Source organism: Pelophylax lessonae, assembly GCF_965119305.1.
Source record: "Pelophylax lessonae genome assembly, chromosome: 4".
Classification (NCBI taxonomy): Eukaryota; Metazoa; Chordata; class Amphibia; order Anura; family Ranidae; genus Pelophylax; species Pelophylax lessonae.
This window is the reverse complement of record NC_138771.1, coordinates 75,788,386-75,810,436: the sequence shown is the minus strand read 5'-3', so window position 1 is coordinate 75,810,436 and position 22,051 is coordinate 75,788,386. Positions and strand designations below refer to the sequence as shown.

At 40.8% G+C, this 22,051-nt stretch overlaps 1 protein-coding gene across 3 annotated transcripts in view; it reads right to left on the bottom strand.

Annotated features, from left to right (window-relative positions):
- The window catches only part of PDE8A (phosphodiesterase 8A), a 461,419-nt gene that overhangs the window by 39,016 nt on the left and 400,352 nt on the right, over positions 1–22,051 (bottom strand). For all 3 annotated transcript variants that reach the window (XM_082254023.1, XM_082254021.1, XM_082254022.1), the window contains exons 12-13: positions 21,509–21,586; positions 14,486–14,556 (exon numbers count right to left, since the gene is read on the bottom strand). In XM_082254023.1, the coding sequence (XP_082110149.1) occupies positions 14,486–14,556; positions 21,509–21,586 (149 nt within the window). The remainder of the gene's footprint in view (positions 1–14,485; positions 14,557–21,508; positions 21,587–22,051) is intronic.

The window sequence follows — 22,051 nt, the reverse complement described above, 5'->3', positions numbered from 1 at the left end:
TTCTTGGGCAGCACAGTGGCTGAATAGTTAGTAAATCTTCCTAGCAGGACTAGGTTTCTTGGTTTGAATCCTGCCTAGATTGTAAGCTCCTTGAGGGCAGGGACTGATGTGAATGAATAGTATGTAAAGCACTGATTAGGTGGTGGCACTACAAACATGATAGTAATATTAATAAATAATATTATTGGTCTGACTTTACCAGAGTGAATTCTGATTGGCTTCTATGGGTTATTACTCCTAAGTCGGCCATCCATGTATTGAAATTTGCTTGGTTCAGCAGGGACCAGCTGAGTTTCAATTCATGTATGGGCACCCCGGTTGGGCACAACCAGCCTTTTGGATAAATGCTGCTTAATCAGCACCTGTTCTGAATGCGGGGAAGTCTCCCACTGTCAGAACACAATAGCTCAGTGGGAGAGATTCCCCTATCCACCTCGAATTTGTGGATGGGGGGAACTGGGTCATTTTTTTTTCATTCAACGCATTGGTGAATGAATATTCTGTGGGCTGCCTTACAGTCCAACTCCAGGAATTTTTTTACATTATCAGTAAAGAATTTATTCAGTAAATTCTTGGCTGAACAGCCAAGTGCCTTTCAGATGCAGGAGGGGTCTTCAAACATTTTTAAACAAAGGACCTGTTTACTTTCCTTCACACTTTAATGGGAGTAGAAAATGCCTCAAGCTTGATGGTCAGTGGGAATAAAAAATTAGATAGTGCCTGTGGTCAGTAGGAATAGTGCCACATTATTGGGATTAGTGGGAGGAATAGTACCCCAACATTGGTGTCATTGGAAGGAATAGTTTCCCATCATTGGTGTCAGTGGAAGAAATAATGCTCTATTGTTGGTGTCAGTGGAAGGAACAGTGCCCCATCATTGGTGTCAGCAGCAGGTATAGTGCCACATTGTTGGTATTAGTGGGAGGAATAGTGCTCCATCTTTAATGTCAGTGGGAGGTATAGTGTTCCAGTGTTTATATCAGTGGAACAAAGTATGACCTATCATTGATGCCTATGGAAGAAATAGGTCCCCACAGTTGTCGTCAATGAGAGGAATTATGCTCCACCGTATGTGTCAGTGGAAAAAATTATGCCTCATCTTAGGTGTCAGTAGGAGGAAAAAAATGCCTTGTATCAATGAAAGCAATAGTGCACCAAGAGCTGGATAGCAGCAAGCAAAGGGTCGCATCCAGCCCTCAGGCCACAGTTTGGAGACCACTGGGGTATACAATAGCAAGCAGTACAGATCTGTCCCCCCATGCTGTTTTACAAGGATGAGGGATTCTTGTGATTTTACTTGTTCAGCTGAGAGAAAGCCAGGCAAGCTTAAAGTAGAATTCCAGCTAAAGCCTAACTAGTCTTAAAAATACTCCCACCCTCTTTCCAACACTTGTACTACTTATCCTGTGTATGAGGCCAATTTACTAACCTCTTTTCCTGGTATTTAAAGATTTGGAATCTACCATATAATTATATAATTTGAGGTAACCAGTGAAATCTCTAATTTCTTACCATTTATGTCGTCCAACTGCTGTTTGAAAATACATCCACCTAAACAATCCATTCTTTAATTCTTCTCAGGAATCTCTCTCACCAGGGGATTGACTGATCCTTTGGTGTAATCACTGGCTTGAAAACCATAAACTAAAAAACCTTTTGCTGATTATTATTCTCTGACAAGAAGGTAATGAATCTTTACCTGTATGAACGCATTATACTATATCATATGCACTGAATATACTTTGAGTGATATCCTGTCTTTTAGACATTTTAGGATCAATTTGCTGATCTAATCTTTCCCCCATATACATCTTCCCCTTACCATCGTGCCCTCTATGTCTGCCCGGGAGGCACTGGCTACACCCTTAGGCAGGTGCGTTTTCTTGCTCAACACATAGACAACAATGTAATAATGTAAATTTAATCATTATGTCACTAACTGATGTTTTGCTTACATTTAAGGAATCTCTGATACTAAAATTTGTTCCTGAAGAAGCACGCTGCAAAACGCGTAGACCTACAGATCAGATAGGATTCTGCAATATACAATGTACTATGATGTTGTGATTTGCTAACAACAACCTACACATTTCTCCCATTGATCCTTTGAGATTATCTGGGTTAGAAATAGTTCTAGGTTATTTATCAATTTTAGAATGTCTTATTGTTTTGTGTCATGTTTGTTATAAATGAGGATTGTCTGTTTTGTCCTAATTTTTTTAATTGTTTTGAATAAACATATATTTTACTAAAATTGTGAGTCGCAATGATTCATCTCATGGTGTGCCTTTGAAAGTCCAGTCTTTTCTTCTTGTGCAGACCAAGCTGGTAGTTGTTTCTCCAGCTTATATCTCTCCACAACTTTTTTCCTATTAATTTTGTATGATGGCAGTTTTGGGTAGTTCATTTTCTTTTGTACATACTTACCTATTTTCAGCCTGCTCTGGTCCAGTCATGTGATCCAGCTTCCCTGTGTCAGCCAGCAGCAGCTGCAGGGGAGATGAGGGAATGCCAACAATGGTTGCACCATGGGAGCTTATGGATGACATCAGCGTTCCCGGCTTTCACAGCTGTTGTCTGGTGCTCTCTCTATTTCCCTGCAGCCGCTGCTGACGGACACAGGGGAGCCAGATAATAATGTGACCAGAGCGGGCTGAAAGCTACATATAAATCCCTAATCAAATAAATCCAAAAGTGAATGAGTTTTTAGCCCGCATCAGTACCATCGGAGAGGCGATCAGCACTCTTGCATGATATGAAATAAAGCATTTTCTAACCTAATCAGTGGTGTGGAGGACATATCTTCATGGTGAGCTTCTAAAGTTGGTGGTGGCACACAGTGATTTTGTATACAGTATTTGGATTCAACTGTGTGAGCTTCACTTTTGAGATTTATTTGATTAGGATATTGTAAGGCCCCTTTCACACGGACGTTTGGATTGGGTCTGCTTGTCTATTTTTAAGGTGGACCGGATCTGAACCTTCGTTCCTCTCTGTGGAGTGGGAGGTATAAATGGACATGTGTCCATTTACACCCACCTACATCCAATCTGATCTGCCAAAAAGAGACCGATAGGGATCTGTTCCTCTTTTGTCCATCTTCTGGAATCAAATCGGTTGGCAGCTGGGTGTAAACTGATGGGCAGTCCGTTTACCCATCGAGGAGAGCGGTCTGTGTCCATGTCCGCTTTGCATAAGCGGCGTGGACACGGACCTGTCATCCGCCTGCTCAGCGGGGTTTAGCGTACAGATCTCCTGCTGAGCAAGCGGATCGCTGCCACAGTCCGCCCCGTGTGAAAGGGGCCTAACTTACAGACTGACATGTTTGTTTAAATGTATGTGTTTTTTATCTTGTTTATTTTACACATTTACATAGTAGTTGAGGTTGAATAAAGACAATAGTCCATCCAGTTCAACCTGTGTAGGTGTGTGTGGCCATAATCATCTCTCATACCCCTTAATAGTCTGATCCTTGAGATATATGTCCAAGAGTCTTTTGAAAGTAGCCATACTTCCCCCAGAAACTACCTCTTGTAGTAGAGAATTCCACAATTTTGTTGCCCTAACAGTAAAGAACCCCCTGCGTTGCCTGAGGTTAAAACGCTGCTCCTCTAAACGCATTGTATGTCCTCGCGTCCTCATGCAATCCTTGCGACTGAATAGCTTTTTTTTCTATGCTGAGATCACCATTGAGGTATTTGTAAATTGCTATCATGTCCTCTCTCAGTCGTCTTCTCCAGGGAGAATAAATTAAGCGATTGTAGACGCTCTTCATAATTAAGGTCCTCCAATCCCCTAATTAGTTTAGTTGCCTTCTCTGGACTTTCTCTAGCTCCAACTCATCTGAGGGCTGGCGACCAGAACTGGACCGAATACTCCAGATGAGGTCGGACCAGAGTTTTATAAAGGGGTATAAATATAGTTTTATCTCTGGAATACATCCCCTTCTTTATGCATGCTAATATTCTGCCAGCTTTGGCAGCTGCTGCTTGACATTGCATGCTATTGCCTAGTCTATCCTCTACCAAGACTCCCAGATCTTTCTCCATTTTTGATTCCCCCAAAGGTTCCCCCCCTAAAGTGTATTCTGCTTTTATGTTTTTAGTCCCCAAGTGCAAAACCTTGCACTTCTCCACATTAAACCTAATTTGCCATGTTGTTGCCCACTCTGTTATTTTGTTCAGGTCATTCTGTAAGATATCTGCCTCATGCTGTGCAGTTATTGCCCTGCCCAATTTTTTGTCATCTGCAAAAACTGATATAGAACTAACAATCCCATCCTCAATGCTGTTTATGAATAAATTGAACAAGGTTGGTCCCAGGACTGAGCCTTGGGGTACCCCACCAAACCAGTCTGAGTATGCGCTATTTATTACCACCCTTTGGACATGCCCTTTTAGTCAGTTCCATATCCAAGAGCAAACCTTGTGGTCGATGCCTGCAGACCTTATTTTATAGATTAAGGGCTTGTGGGGAACTGTATCAAACGCGTTAGTGAAATCCAGGGACACCACATCCACTGGTCTCCCCCTATCTAGCTCACAGCTCACCTTCTCGTAGAATGTTAACAGATTGGTTTGACAAGAACGCCCATTTGTAAACCCGTGCTGATTACTGTTGTCTTTAGCAAACTCTACAATATAGTCCCTTATCATCCCCTCCAGAAGTTTACATACTATCGATGTCAGGCTGACCGGCCTATAATTTCCTGGGACATGTCTCTGCCCTTTTTTGAATATCGGTATCATGTTAGCTTTCCTCCATACCCTTGGTACATTTCCTGTCATAATACTGTCAGCAAAGATCAGGAACAGTGGTCTAGATATAGTTTTACTAAGTTCTTTGAGTACTCTCTGATGTACGCCACCCGGGCCTGGTGATTTATTTGTGTTAATTTTATCCAGCCTTTCCCTGGTTTCACCTTCTGTTAGCCATAGTGGCAAGTCCTGTGAATTACTACTAACCATACAGTCATGGTCAGTGTACACCTCCTTTTCCTGTGTAAAGACTGAGGAGAAAAAAGCATTAAGCACGGTTGCCTTTTCAGTGTCCTCTGTAACCATCCTCCCATAATCGTTAATTATGTGTGCAATATGCTCTGCCCTAGTTTTTTTGCTGTTGAAATATTTAAAGAATTTCTTAGGGTTCTTTTTACTATCCTTCGCTATTTGTCTCTCGAAGTTGATTTTAGCCATTTTGATTTCGTATTTACTTTTCTTAATTGCCTCCTTGTATTGCTGGAAAGCTGATACTGTGCCCTCTGTTTTATATTTCTTGAATGCCAGTTTTTTTTCCCTAATAAGTTTAACATTATGGTTTAGCCAGCCAGGTTTGGCTTTGTCTCTTCTAAATTTATTTCCCATAGGAATGCACTGCGAGATGCACTTGTTTAATATGTTCCTAAAGCATTCCCATTTTTCCTCCGTGGTCAGTGTTCCTAGGGTTTGGTCCCAGTTTACCCTTTCCATCATTGAGCACAATTTGGGAAAGTTTGCCCTTCTGAAGTTTAGGGTTCTTATGTTCCCCTCTTGCATTGTTATATTGTTATTTACACTAAATGTGATCATCCTGTGGTCGCTAGGGCCCAGGTTGTCCTGGAATCCTACCTCTGAGATTAGGTCTGGGTCATTAGTGATCAATAGATCCAGCACTGCATTTTCTCTAGTAGGAGAATCCACCAACTGAGACATGTAGTTATCTTGTAGGGTTTCCATGAAGAGACAGGCCTTCTGTGAGTGTGTAGTCCCCTCTTCCCCTCTTCCTTTTACAGCACTGTTAACCACACTGTTACGTCCTAACTGAATGGGAGTGTTTTTGAATACTGTATTTGATTATGTTTTTGTTGAATAGCTGAAGTATACTGTAGGTTTAAGGGCCCTTTCACACGAACGGCATCTGTCTGTTCACAGATCCCTAACTCAATCTTAGTTAAACGGTGTAAACGTCACTTTTGGGACATTTGTGTCCACTGAGTTTCTACCTCCTGGAGCTTAAAGACTCATGTAAGGTCTATGGGCAGGCAGCTGTAAATAGACGTTCGTCCTTTTACATCCTTTTACCTCTGATCCGTCATGTTTAGGTTAGAAAAGACAGAAAAGGACACAGACTGTTCTTAATAGACAGTCTTCATAAACAGACTTGGAGGTAATCAGATGTAAATGGATGCATGTCTATTTACATCTGTATATGGAGCTTCTATTTAGATTTGCTGACAAGTGGATCTGATCAGAACGTCCATGTTAAAGTGGCCGAAAGCCAGCCATAGACGGTTCGAATCCTGCTGAACCGGCCGAGATTCAAACCATGTATTGTCAGGCTGAATCAATCGGTCAACTTGGGTACAACCAGCCTGCCTGATTTTACATGGAATTATTGCCAGGGGCTCAGTGGCTGTTATAGCCGCTAGCAATAATCACTGTGTTCTCCCCCGCCGGGAGAACACAATGGCTCTGCAGGAGGGATTCCCCTGTCAACACTGTGTTGATGGATGAATCGAGGAAATTGCTTTCCTGCAACCCCCCCCCCCCCCAAATATCTGCTGGTGCATTCTAGGGGCTACTGAGCATTTAAATATTAAAATATTGACTCCAAAATGTAATTAAAATGTATAATGTTGTGTTTGTCTATAACTTTCGGCTAAGATGAAGTTACCAAATTTATATTCTAGAGTCCAATGTGTCAAAAAAACAATGCATGCCATGGCATAATAACCAAAATAAAAATAGCTCAGTTTCATTTTAATCAGCAATTATATATCATATTAAGCAGTATGATCAGGACCAGCTGTTGAACATTCTGCTTTTTTCAGGCATTAACCACTTGCAAAAAAAAAAAAATCTGAAGGATTCTCTAAACCATTTCAAGTGTCTGCTTTTTTCCACCTAGCACACATATTGGATTCATCCTGCAGGAGCCCACAATGAATGCCTGCAGTGATTGAGATTTTCTTGGCATGCCAAGTAACAGAACAGCAGGATGCAGGATACAAACATATAACCACCAGGGGGCATGGGATGGACATGTACACATTTCACTCAGCAGAAGATGGACCGCACAAACATATACTTGGTAACTGTTCTCTGACGGAAAAATGCTGCAGAAACAAATTCTTTCTTTTTTATTTTTTAGCAGCAAATACAAAGATAAATCTAGTTTTAGTGAACAAATTTCCTGTGTAAATAACGCTCATCATAAAGAAAAACAGCATTATGATGGATACTCATGTGACTAACACTGCTGCATTGTCACATCAGGATAATAGATTCAATTTAACTATGGACTTTTCCTTATTCATATGGTGGCTTAGTTAACTCAAAGGTGACCTAATTATATATGGTTACCACCTTTTGGGGATACAAATTTTCTCTTCAATCCTTTTTTTTGTATCCCTTATCAGGGTTCATTCTTATTAGCAAAACTGTTAAATAACCAAATAGATGTAAACAGCTCCAAGTATACTGTAAAGGTGAAAACAAAATTGAATTTCTTATATATATATATATATATATATATATATATATATATATATATATATATATACAAAATATACATACACACACACACTATATTCACTATATTACTAAAAGTATTGGGACGCCTGCCTTTAGACACACAAAACCCTAATGTGTTTAGCTGCAAAGGGCAGGCGTCCCAATACTTTTGGTGATATAGTGTATATATATATATCAATATCTATATATATATATATATATATATATATATATATATATATAATTTTATTTTTTTTTTTACAGATGTCACTCTCCACCACTATCCTTTGTACCCCTAATTCAGTAAGGACCTGTTGATATGAGCAGCAGCCTTTACCATCCCACTGAAAAGCGTTCTGCTTTGGATGGCTTTTCAGAGGTATTTGACAGGCTGTAAGGAGGTGATCTGTTGCCTTTTCACTGCCCTAAATTACAAAATCAAGAATAAATGGGATTTTAATAGTGCTGAAACCTCCCTGTAGATATTATTTATCTACGTAGGGAGATTGAGGATCAAGCTATGTGTAGCCTGTTAGGCTTCTTAATTGAACACAAGAGCATTCATCTATCCATTGCCGTTTACCCCTTAGCTGTTTACCCCTTAGCCATTTACCCCTTAGCCGTTTACCCCTTAGCCGTTTACCCCTTAGCCGTTTACCCCTTAGCCAGGCCTTTGAGGACCTTTACAGTTCAGAACACACACCCCCTTTTTGGGGATTGACAGTGAGTAATTAATTATGTATTGTTTGCTCATTATATGCGCCTTAGGTGTCACACATATATAACTGTGTATGTGTATATCGTTGTTTTTTTGTGTGTAGTATTATTATCTTCTGTTTATTTTTCTTTTTTATCAGTTACTATATTACACAACAACCTCTGAACCCCTGAGGAAGATATAATATTGAAACCCATTGGGATCACACCATCATTTTCCTTCCATGTTTATGTATTTGACGACTTTATTCTGGCATATTGTATTTTGACTATTATGGGAGGATGATATTGAGGGTGACTGAGCTGAACATGAATTGCTATATGCATTTTTTAACAAATTTTTGTAATAAAATCAGTGTTTTTTAAAAATATATTTGTCTAAAGTTTCATCTGTGGGGAGGTTTTAACACCATTAACCACTTGCCGAAAATGTAACGTACAATTATTGGGGCAAAGTGACTATTGCTCAAAATCACGTACCTGTATGTAATTTCATGAAATAGCCTCTAGGGGGGCGCACTGTCAGAGACCTGATTGCGCCCTGATTGGACAGAGGGGGAGCCAATCACTGGGAGGCAGAACGGTGGTCTGCCTAAATAAACAAGGCAGATCACCATTCTGACAGGAAAGAAGATGGAAATCTTGTGTTTTTGCTAAGCAGGAACATGGGTATTTGTCTTCCCCCAGTCAGAGCAGTCCCCCCAAAGTTAGCAAGCACACCCAGGGAACACATTTAACCCTTTGATCGTCCCTGTTGTTAACTCCTTGCCTGTCAGTGTCATTAGTACAGTAACAGAGCATATTTTCCACCACTGATCACTGTATTGGTGTCACTGGTCCCCAAAAAAGTGTCAAAAGTGTCAGTCAGGTGTCCGATTTGTCTGCCCGCTATTAGTCGGTGATTGCCGCCATAACTATTAAAAAAAAAATATATATATATATATATATATAAATATATATATTAAAAATTCCATGAAAATGTCCCATCGCTTGTGGACGCTATAACTTTTGCACATACCAATCACTTTACGCTTATTGGGATTTTTGTGTACCAAAAATATGTAGCAGAATACATATTGGCCTAAAATGATGAAAAAATTTCACATTTTTTTAATAGGATGTGTATTATAGCAGAAAGTGAAAATTATTGTTTTTTTTTTTTTTTCAAAATTGATCTTTTTTTGTTTATAGCGCAAAAAATAAAAACCACAGAGGTGATCAAATACCATCAAAAGAGAGCTCTATTTGTGGGAAGGTAATCAATTTTATTTAAGTAAAGCGTCGCACGTCCATGCAAATGTCAGTTAAAATAACGCAGTGCTGTATGGCAAAATATGGCCTGGTCATTAAGGGGGTAAAACCTTCCGGGGCTGAAGTGGTTAAAATCTCATTTATTCTTCATTATGTTATTTAATGTCATATTACTGGGATGAGGATTTGTAATGTTTAGTTGGATCTATTAATTTTTTTTTTAAACTATACTATACCACACCACTGCTTGTCTCTGAAAAGCAATTGCAGCATAGCCCCATTCACTACAATGGGTCTTGTACAGTGGCGGTACTGCAACATGCGGTTTCATTTTCACATGGCCACAAGGTGAAGCATGTGTACAACCCCGAGCAGCCGCATGTCCTTCTTTAGGTGGGTGATTGGGGGTGGTAATACCACAGTTCAATTGCCTGCTTTTATTATCCCCCCACACCGCCCAGTTGCCCATGTCAACAAGCCCTTAGTCACTGCTGTGTTTAAGGTTAAATAAGGACACCAGTCCACCCAGTTCAACCTGTGTGTGTGTTCATGTCAAAAATTATTTCCCGTAACCCTGTAGACTGTGTTCGCAAAGATACCCTCCCAAGAGTTTTTAAAACTATCAATACTTCCCGCTGACACCACCAATTGTGAAAGTGAATTCCACATCCTTCCCTCCTTGACAGTGAAAAGCCTCCTACGTAGTTTAAGGTTAAACTGCTTCTCCTCCAATTTCGTTCAGTGGCCCTGTGTCTTCCTACATTCCCTGAGACTGAATAGTTTATCCACTTGCTCTCCAGAAAATTTACCCCACTTCATGACCAGGCCATTTTCTGCTTTTTGGTACTGCGTTACTTTAACTTAAAATTGCATGGTCATGCAACGCTGTACACAAAAGAATTGTATATCATTTTTTTCCCCACAAACAGAGCTTTCTTTTGGTGGTATTTGGTCACCACTGCTTATTTATTTTTTGCGCTATAAAGGAAAAAAGGACAAAAATTTTGAAAAAAAAAAAACCACAAATGTATTTTTTATATGCTATAAAACATATTCAATATAAAAAAAAAAACATATTCCTTTATACATTTAGACCGAAATGTATTCTACATATTCTTGGTAAACAAAAATCCCAATCAGCGTATATTGTTTAGTATATATGCTACTGTGGTATACTAGAAGTTTTATTTATTGATTTATTTACTATCACAGCGATCATAGCAAAAGGCTTGCTATTGGAGGCACTCAGCAGGGGGGAGGAGCCAGGACCGCCAGTGGGGGACACAAAAAGAAAGGATTGCACAGAGCAGGTAAGTATAACATTTTGTATCTATTTATTTTTTTTAATATTTTAGAATCACTTTAAATGTTAATTTAGAGCACTTTCACTTCAACATGATTTTGTCTGCAGTGAAAATTTACCCTATTTTCATTTTAAAGTGTATTTTGGGGAGAAATTTTTAAAAAAAGACATACAGTCCATATCAGCAATACATGCATATATTCACATTTTATCTCTTTAACCACTTAAGCCCCGGAAGATTTTACCCCCTTCCTGACCAGGGCCTATTTTGCGATTCGGCACTGCATGACTTTAACGGACAATTGCGCAGTCATGCGACGCTGTACCTAAACGATTTTTTCATCATGCGCTATAAACAAAAAAAGAGCGTCAATTTTGCAAAAATAACAATATTTTTCAAAATTTTTTATAGGAAAATTCCCCCAAAAAATGTAAAAATCTAAATTTTTTAACATTTTAGGCCAATTTGTTTTATGCTACATATTTTTGGTAAAAAAAATCGCAAAAAGCGTATTTTGATTGGTTTGCGCAAAAGTTATTGCGTTTACTAACTAAGGGAAAGATTTTTGTCATTTTTGTTGTTTTTTTTTAACGCGTAATGGCGGCGATCTGCGTTTTTTTTTTTTTGCGGGACTGCGACATTGCGGCAGACAGATCGGACCCTTGACTGACATTTTTGACACTTTTGTGGTTACCAGTGACATTACTACAGTAATCAGTGCTATACATATGCACTGTTACTGTAAAAATGACACTGGCAGTGAAGGGGTTAACTTTTTATGAGAGGGAGGGGTTAAGTGTGTCCCTAGGGGCGTGATTCTAACTGTGATTGGTTGTGGCTTGAGGTGTAAGAACAGTGATCAACGGTCCTACATAGTAGAACCGTATGATCACTATTCTTACACAGGGGAGAATGACAGGTGGCTTTGTTTACATCAGCCGCCTGCCTTTCTCCCGGTGTAACGGACGATCTCAAGTGCCCGGCGGACATCGGGTCCACTGGGCACACACGCGGGGGGGTCCGTGACCGAGCGGGAGCGCGCATCCGGCGACGCACGCTCGCTCCCCAGAGCCTCACAGGCTAGTGACGTACCCATATGTCACTTTGCCTGCGAGGGGCTGACTGCCGCAGTATATGTACTTGCGGCGGTCGGCAAGTGGTTAAAAAAAAAATACATAAAATGCCTGTTGATTTGCTAAAAATCCAGTGAACTCCTAACTTCCTGTAGTGAACTGATATCTCTGCTGCACTTAAAGCTGAACTCCAGGCAAAAACAGGTGCTCTCATATCTATAATCCCCCTGGCGACCCGTCTTGTACATTCCCCCCTGAAGTTCTCAGTAAAGTGAGGTCTTGCTGCAGAGGGTGAACTTGATGGTTTCAAACTCCTGGTCTAATCCGCCCACTGAACAGCATAAACCAGGAGTCTGATTCATCCCATACACATATTCATCCCATAAACGCACACAGTCCTGTCCACATGGCCACCCATTCAGACTGTGGGTGGATCAGACCGGGAGTCTGAGACTATCCAGTCCACCCACTGCTTCAAGAGCCTACTTTACTGAGAACTACACTCTGAATGGGCGGCATTGTGGGCGGGACTATGGGTGTGTATGGGATAAGTCAGAATCCTGGCTTGTCCATCTAACTATGCTGTACAGTGGGCAGATCAGACCGGGAGTCTGAGACTATCAGGTCCGCCCACTACACAGCACAGTTAGATAGACAAGCCAGGAGTCTAATTTCTCCCATACACACCCATAGTCCTGCCCACATTGTCGCAACATTCAGACTCTAAATCTCAGGGCATGGTGGGATTTGTAGTCTTAGTATGTGGTGACAAACACTAACAAGTGATGACGTCACTTCAGAGATCCTTCTATTATTTATTCATCAATTGAGCAGGTAAAAGGTCTGGAGTTGATTCTAAGTGTGGTATTTGCATTTGGAATCTATTGCTGTGTGAACCTACATCACGTGTTTAAAGGAGCTGTCCATGCAAGTGAAACAGGCCATTGTAAGGCTTCAAAAACCAAACAAATCCATCAGAGAGATCGCAGCAGCATTAGGAGTGGCCAAACCAAAAGTTTGGTACATTCTGAGGAAAGAAGAACGCACTGGTGAGCTCAGCAGCATAAAAAGGCCTGGATGTCAACAGAGGACAACAGTGGTGGATGATCGCAGGATCCTCTCTATGGTAACGAAAAACCCTTTCACAACATCCAGACAAGTGAAGGACACTCTCCAGGAGGGGGGTGTATTATTGTCAATGTCTATAATCAAGAGCAGACTTCACGAGAGCAAATACAGAGGGTTCACTACAAGGTAAAAACCATTCATAAGCATGAAGAATAGAAAAGCCAAATTAGACTTTGCCAAAAAAAAAAAAAAACATCTAAAAACGCCAGATACGTTCTTTGAACAGATGAAACTAAGAATAATCTGTACCAACATGACGGGAAGAAAAAAGTGTGGAGAAGGCTTGGAACAGCTCATGATCCAAAGCACACAATATCACCTGTAAAACATGGTGGAGGCAATGTGATGGCATGGGTATGCATTGCTTTCGGTGGCACTGGGTTAAGGGGGGTTTATTGATGATGTGACAGAAGACAGAAGCAGCCAGGTGAGTTCTGCAGTGTTTAGAGATATACTGCCAGCCCAGATTCAGCCAAATGCAGCAAAGTTGATTGGACGGTGCTTCATAGTACAGATGGACCACAATCCAAAACGCACTGCAAAATCAACCCAGGAGCTTTTGAAGGAAAATAAGTGGAATATTCTGCAAAGGTGAAGTCAATCACCTGCTCTCAACCCAATTGAACACGCATTTCCCTTGCTGAAGGCAAAACTAAATGCAGAAAGACCCACAAACAAAGAACAACTGAAGACAGCTGCAGTTAGAGCCTGGCAAAGCATCAAAAAGGAGGAAACCTAGTCTTTGGTAATGTCCATGGCTTCCAGACTTCAGGCAGTCATTGCCAGTAAAGGATTCTCAACAAAATATTAAAAAATTGTATTTATGATTATATTCAATTGTCCAATTACATTTGAGCCCCTGCAAATGCGGGAACTGTGTAAAACATTGTTGCAGTTTCTAGAGTTTGTACTTGATATTTATGTTCCTTGAATTAAAGCTAAAAGTCTGCACTTCAAATGCATTTGGATTGTTTCATTTTAATTGTATTCTGGTGGCATACAGAGCCAAAAGTATGAAAATTATGCCTGTGTCCAAATATATATGGACCTAACTAACTACGCAGGGCTCGTGTGTAAATTTTAACACTACCCTAGAGTTCTTCTTTAAATCCCAACCAGTGCTGTTAAAGCTGCCAAGTTCTCCCCTGCTGGACTTCAGGCCACTATTCTGTAGCCCAGAAGAAAAGAACTGGGCAGAACTGACAACACTGCTTGGAATTTCACTGCAGCCGAGTTGTCAGCTCAAAAAGGAGCTTAGGAGCTCACAATATTTTTTTTGTTCTGTACCTACATTTCTAAAGAGACTATAAACACTGGGACATGAGCATGTATTGCAGATGTATAGTATATGTTTTTGGCCTGGCATATACTTCATTATGCTGCCCATTCATTGATCATATTATAGTACTTTGAACATTAGGATTTTAGAATATACAGTAATTGCATGAATGGAGAACCTTGTGCATTTTAAACTCCTGTCCACTGTTGTCAGTCATGAAGATATTACTTGTTGGGAAGGTACCTTGGTAATAGGAGCTTCAATAGTCATTGAATGTATTCTAGCCATTGAAGAATGCCGCCTCTGTGAACTACCTAAACAAAAAACAGTAAGAAAGAAAGAGTCAGTAATATGTCAGTACATTCATAAATAACCTCTGGTTTTATATCCAGGGCAGGGTAATGGCTGTGGTCTGCTGCCTAGACTATGGCGTTTTCATAAAAACAAGCAGTGGTGGGTCTGTGCAGCAGTACACAGGGGGTTAAAACTGAAGTTTACCTAAAAAAAATGTTTTCCTCTACAACTTTAGATACATTACTCACCTGTATTGAAATATGTCCTATGAAGTGCAGGCTGCTAGATTCTCTAGAAATCTTTACTGCAGGGCTGTCCTGTGCTCTTCCTACTGCTAAAAATGTAGGTAATCCGGTGGAGATGTGCGCCTCCATCTGCCTTCTCCACTAAGAAAAGTCCTTTCATTGATTACACTGCCTGGCCTGCGATCTTTGAATGGAGAGGGTCTGATAAGTCACAGGTTTCTCTCCTCCATTCACAGATCCTGTTTCAGGCAGTGTAATGTGTAAAAGAACTTTTCTCAACTGATCTGAACTCCAAATGCTGCAGGGTTGTAAGACTGCAGGACATATGTGTCAGTTAAGCCCCGTACACACGTACTGATCGTCGGCCGAACGATCGGCTGTCTTTTGTCCAGGGCTGTCGTGTCTGCTGAAAACTGCAAAAGACTGCACACAAATTTTGTCGGCCAATAACAGCCGACTGCAGAAGTGATGTCATGTGATGGTTAACTTTCCTTGTCTTTTTTCTTTTCTTAGCATGCCCGGTCTTGCTAATCTGCTGTCTGTCGGCCGAAATCTGTACTGACTGGCGAACAATCGGCCGTTCTGGTGACGGCCAACAAAAATTTTAAAGTCTGCATGACAGATTCTGTTCGGCCGAAAATGCGCTGTCGGCTGTCGGAAGCATCATACTAACAAGCCTACAATCGGCCGAACGGTCGTTGGCCGAATATTTACGTCCGACAATCGGTACGTGTGTACGGGGCTTTACTGGTGCATAAACTACATTGAGCCAAGTGATCGATCGATATTTTTTCATTGCCGATAACGATACCGATACTTTGGCCAATGCATATCAGTTGATATTGTTGTACATTTAAAAAAACTTTTTTTTGTTTTTTTTTGACAGGTACTTTTGTGGAGGGATCTGGGGGTCTAAAAGACCCCAAACCCCTACTTTGCACTTAAAAGCATTCAAAACGCCAAGTTTGGCTGGTTTGAATTCTGTCATTTCTTTGAATCTGGCGCCAGACAGTACCCGGAAGTGATGTCAAGTGAAGCAAAGCAAAGAAAACACAAAGTGTGAACAGGACTGTAAGCTAACCTTTTTTTTTTTTTTGTGACAGGTGCTTTGATTAGCACTCAGATTGCTTTAAAAAAGAGTGTCCAATGCCACATTTTGAAGCAAGTGTAAATGAGCCCTGAAAGTGGTCATTAAATGTGAACAAAGCACATATATCTGTAATGTTTACTTGTCTCTCTCCAAAGGGCTCATTTACACTTGCTTCAAAACACAACATTGGACACACTTTTTTAAAGTATTCTGAAGGCCAATAAAAGCACCTATCTCTAAATAAAATAGTTAGCTTACAGTCCTGTTCATACGTGCTTGCTTTGCTTCAAAAATTATACCCCATGTTGCTTTAGTAGTGCTTCAAAGTGTCTTCAAAGCCTCCATAGAAGTCTATGACAATGCTCGCTTCTGAAGCACCTGAAGGTTTTGAGAGGCTTTTATTCAGCTTTAGCTTCATTTTGTTTTGGAGAAATTGCAGGTATGAGATATCAACACACACACAGGGCATCTGCCACGCTTTATTAACCACTTAAGGACCAGGCCTATTTCTGACACTTGTTGTTTAGAAGTTAAAATCAGCATTTCTTGCTAGAAAATTATTTAGAACCCCAAACCATTATATATATATATATTTTTTAGCAGAGACCCTAGAGAACAAAATGGAGATTGTTGCAATACTTTGTCACACCGTATTTGCGCAGTGGTCTTACAAACGCAATTTTTTTTTGAAAAACAGTAAGGTTAGCCCAATTTTTTTCTACAATGTGAAAGATAATGTTACGCCGAGTAAATGGATACCCAACATATCAAAATTGACATGCGCACGCTCGTGGAATGGCGACAAACATTGGTACTTAAAAATCTCCATCGGCTTTAAAAATTTCTACAGGTTTCCAGTTTAGTTACAGAGGAGGTCTAGGGCTAGAATTATTGCTGTCATTCTAACAATCGCCGAGATACCTAACCTGCGGTTTAAACACCGTTTACATATGTGGGCGCGACTTGCGTATGTGTTCGCTTCTGCGCGCGAGCTCGGTGGGATAGATCGCTTTACATTTTTTTTTTATTATTATTTATTTTACCTTTTATTTTTACACTATCCTTTTAAATCTCTTTTGATCACTTTAATTCATATAGTAATAGAAAAAAGGCAGGACAGGTCCTCTTTAATGTGAGATCTGGGGCCAAAAAAGACCTCAGATCTCACATCTACTTTTAAAAGCAAAAAAAAAGGGACCCTTTAAGGCAGATGGGAGGAAGTGACGTTTGACATCGCTCTGGTCCTCCAAGGTCATAGAGTCGAGTGGGGGCCATCTTACCCTCACTCGGCTTCCTGAACAGCACCTGAGAGGACCGGATCGTTTTCCCCGCTACCGACGGCTTCTTTAAAAGAAAACTATAGCTATCTAACAGATTTAAAAAAGTTTATTTTATTGAGAAAATATAAAATATGCTCATAATGAACCAGAAGTGAATGGGCCTGTCATAAGCCTGCAGAGAAGACATCATCCAGAAGCCATCTGTACTTTCTAAAATAAATCAATTTTTCCACTTTACTTGGCCTTGCAGGGCTTGTGGCTCCTGGTCTTCCTGGGCAGCAGCACATACTTGATTTTGGGGAAGACCCCTTCCTAGGCAATGGTGAGGCCACTGAACAGCTTGTTGAGCTCCTCATCATTGTTCACAGCCAGTTTGAGGATCTCAGCTACTCATACTACAGCTATAAGATACTCAAGGGATGCAGCCAGATAGATTGGAACTTCGGACCTGAACCCCTTCATATGGTTGCCCCTCCTGAAGAGACGGTGAACACGACCGTCTGCAAAATGCAAACCAGCCCGGATCATTGGGTCTTGGCCTTAGTACGAACCTTGCCTCATTGTTTGCCATGTCCAGACATGATTTGCTTTGCTTGCTGCAGACAACTGACTGATGGCCAGTGGCAACTGCATTCTGGATCTTATGCTGCGAGTATTCTCACAGCTCAGGGTGAGCTACACTTTCGGGTAGCAGAGTACTTATGGCAATGTGTTTCAGGGGCTCCTCCCCTTCTGTAAAATCATGGCTTGTTCAAGAAGCAATTGTCATGTATTTAGCAGTCTCACATTAACATACACTGGCAAGAAATATTAGGGCAGTCCCACATTAACAGATAGCATTAGTATAAAACACAAACATATTAAAAATCTACGTAACCACTTCAGCTCCTGAAGGTTTTACCCCTTTATGACCAGGCCATTTTTTGCTGTTTGCCACTGCGCTACTTGGCAATTGCGCTGTCATGCAACGCTCTACCCAAACAAAATATATTTAATTCTTTTGCACACAAATAGAGCTTTCTTTTGGTGGTATTTGATGACCACTGGGCTTTTTATTTTTTATTATATAAACGAAAAAAGACCAAAAGTGTAAAAAAACAAAGCAATATTTTTTACTGTCTGCTATGAAACATATCTAATAAAAAATTGTAAAAATCAAACTTCTTCATAAATTTAGGCCAAAATGTATTCTGCTACATGTCTTTCAAATTAGCTTATAATAATTTGTTTGTGTGAAAGTTTTAGCGTTTACAAACAATGGTAAATATACTGGAATTTTTATTTTTATACTAATAATGGTGGTGACCAGTGACTTAAAGTGGGAATGTATGAGTACGGTGGGCAATCTGGCACTGGGTGGGAACTGACTAAATGACACTGACATCACCAATGACACTAACACAGTGATCAGTGCAAATACTATACACAGTCACTGTACTAATGAAGCGGTTAACACCTGTGGCAAGCAAAGGCTTAAATGTGTGCCCAACAAGTGTAAAGTGTGTAGTATGTGCTGCTTTCACTAAGCAATGTGACTATTTTTGCTCCCTGCGTTGCAGAGAGACAAAAATTCCACATTACTGCTCTCTGTATAGAGCCCTGTGTTCGTTACCAACACAGGGCTCTCTTCTGTCATTCGCTCAGCAGGTCCTGCCCATAAATCATTGGCTTGTGCTGTGGCGAATGACAGCACAGCCGGAGCGGCATGCGTGCACTTGTGAGCCCCCTACCCAGAAATCCTGGATTACGTATAAATACATGATCCAGCACAGTGGGCTGCACTGTAGCAGTAAAGCTACGGGAGGGAGTCCGGATACGGTTCAAGTGTAACTAAAGGCAAAACTTTCTCTTTAAGTTCTGGATAGAGAGGAGAGGAATTAGAATGCCTGTCAGCTTTTACTGCTGCCTGTGCCCATATTAAGGAGATTCACCTTCTCTATTTGTCCTGTTTACTGTTATCATTGAAAGTGAAAGAAAGTTCCAAATTTTGGGTTGAGACCAGAACAGTAATACAGGGGAATAATTGGGGACACTAGTTCTGGTGACACACTGGGATTCTTTCACTTTGAGGGATTTCCTTTTACTTCCTGTTTTGCCTATGGGGCAGGAAGTGAAAGGAAATCTCCCCTATGAGACACAGATGGCATAAAAACCTGATGGGGTTCTAACTCTCCCTTACTCGATCCAAAATGAAAAAAAAAAAAAGCTACACTTTAAGCGACATACGAAGAAACTAACAGTGTTAGTACATTACTTAGTGAGTACAATATATATATAAAAAAAATGCACCAGCAGAAATTTGCTAAAATCAGCTATATCTTTAAAAAGAAATGCATAGCAGATGTCTACATTTGGCTCACTAAAACACACAGTAATGAAAATAAAAATAAATGATGAATGTAAGATAAGGATGTTAATAAAACTTATACAAACAACATATGTAAATATTATATCAGTATTACATTGTCCTTTAGTAACAAAATATGATGCAATTCGATGTTCATATTTTATTATAGGGCAATTTGATTCACATATAATATTTCCATACATTGTATCAGTTTTATAAACATCTTCTTACATCATCATTTGTTTATTTTATGTTTATTTTCAACCCCTTGTGTTTTAATGAGCCAAACGTTAGACGCTTGCTATGTATTCCATTTTTATGATATAGTAGCTGATTTTAATAGTTTTGCTGCTGGTGCTTGTTTTTATACATTGAAATGTTACAATATGTACTAAAACTGTTTGTTTTTGCATGCCACTCAAGTAGATTTTTAATATGCTTTTGTGTACATGCTACCTTTTAAATTAACTTTTTTTTTTTTTTTTTAAAGCCCGTGGTGTGTGAAACACACTCAAAAGACTTAACACCCGGTGCATAAAAAAGTGCACACACGCAAACGTGAGACACACAAAAAGTGCACAAGGCGTACACATGGCCCTCCTCCGAAGAGGAAGGGCCCTGACCCTGATCCCCCGGGGCGCGAAGCTCCTGACAGGGACTGAGGTACTCACTTTGGTCCACCCAGCCGAAGCCGGGCAGACCCCATTCTTCAGGGGGACTGCCGAAACAGCCCACCCCGAGTACTAGGTAGGGCTCCCCCAAAGGGAGACCCCATGGGAGAGGGCAAACTAAGCCAGAAGGCCATATCCACATCCTCCCAAGACTTTCAGGGCAGGCCCTCCAAGTGCTCAACCAAAAGGGACAAACGTGACACACAACAAAGAAAAACAGAGTGGGGAAAAGGGAAGTGGAGAAGTGCAGGGTAGTGCCAAAGTGCAAGACCTTGGCAGGCCCCCTGGCCAGGAATAAAAAATTCCTCTGGTGTTGGCCAAAAGGCCCACCCCAAGAGGCAGGTGCTGAAAAAGTGTGATGGTGCAGTGACCAAGGTGCCACAAAAACTCAGGTGAGCTGCCCCTCACCAGTGAGATTGAGGCACCCCTGGGCTGCCACCCCAGGGGCACGTACACCACGGGCTTTTTTGTCTCAGCCCATGGCCAGACCCAGTGTAGCCCTTCCTGTCAGGAGGCCAGGAACGCAAACAGCTCAGGGAGAGCCCAACTTCAACCGGGATAGAAAATGGCCCCCTTCTCAGCCAAATTCACCCAGGAGGAAGGGCCCTTCCCCTCACCATCCGCACTCCCACCAATTACATCCAGGAGCAGTACTAACCGGTTGACCACGCCGGCTTTCTCGCTCCCTTCAAACTGACAGGGGCGGACCCATTCAAATCAGGAAGGCAATGGAACCATCCGGCTTTCTCTGGTTTGGCCTACTCCGGTCCTCCAGTTACGCCCAGAGCGCCCCGGATAACTTCGGCCACCACCGATACTAACCTTCCGGTTCCATACCGACACTGATAAGAACAGATACTACACTTGATCTTAGCCAAAAGGCCGAGAAGCGATAAATTAACACTATAAGTTAATGTGGGACTGCTCTAATATTGATGGCCATAATATGTTAATGTGGGACAGCCCTAATATCTCTGGCTATCATTATTGTCACTGCTGATTCACACACCAATAGCTTGTCAATCATTACCTAACCAAGCCTGGTCCTGTCCACCGGTGTCTGTATTGATAGCACTGCCTCTGTTGCTGAAACCCTCCCACTATGAGCTGCAGTGTCTAGAAGCATTTGAGACATAAATGACGGAGGATTGGGCTCACTGAGAAGAGGTACTTTTTTAAAAAAATTATATTCATGAGGCTTGTATATCCAGTAACTGGATTTGAGACCTGTTTAGACTGTCACTGTATTTTAAAACTCATTTGTCAGAAGAATTACCAAAGCTAAATGTAGGTTTTCCTAACGAGGAAAATGGGGTAAAATGGGTTTAAATTTGCATACCGTCACTTCCTCTGGAGGTGGTTGACCTGACGTCTAAGGAACCTTTCCGCCTGTCCTTGTGTCTGCAGCTCTGGATATCTGTGGGAAGAGAAAACAAATGTTTGTTTGAACCTTACTGAACTTTACTAAGACTTCTGTTATCAGTGTAAGTAAATCAGCCTTCACCATTCCTACAATATAAAACTCGTCATTAACAGTACACTAATAAAACCACATCCACTGACTAAATAGCAACAGCGGTCTACCTTTTTTGTTTAAGTGGAGAGCTGTAAATTGTATTCATAAAACCCACTTATCTTTACAACTATGTTGTGAGAATATAGTAAAATAGGTTCAGTAAATAAAAAAAGAATTTGCATGAAATATCATTTATAAGCTTTTATATACAGTATATTTCCAGTAAGAATGTCTATAAATAACCTTCTTTAATCACTCCATTACCTGTCTTTACACACTGAGTATTAGAAACGGAATTGTCACTACTAAGAGAGCTGATGTTACTTATCCCTATCCACCAATCAGATTCAAGGGTTCTGTCTTTAC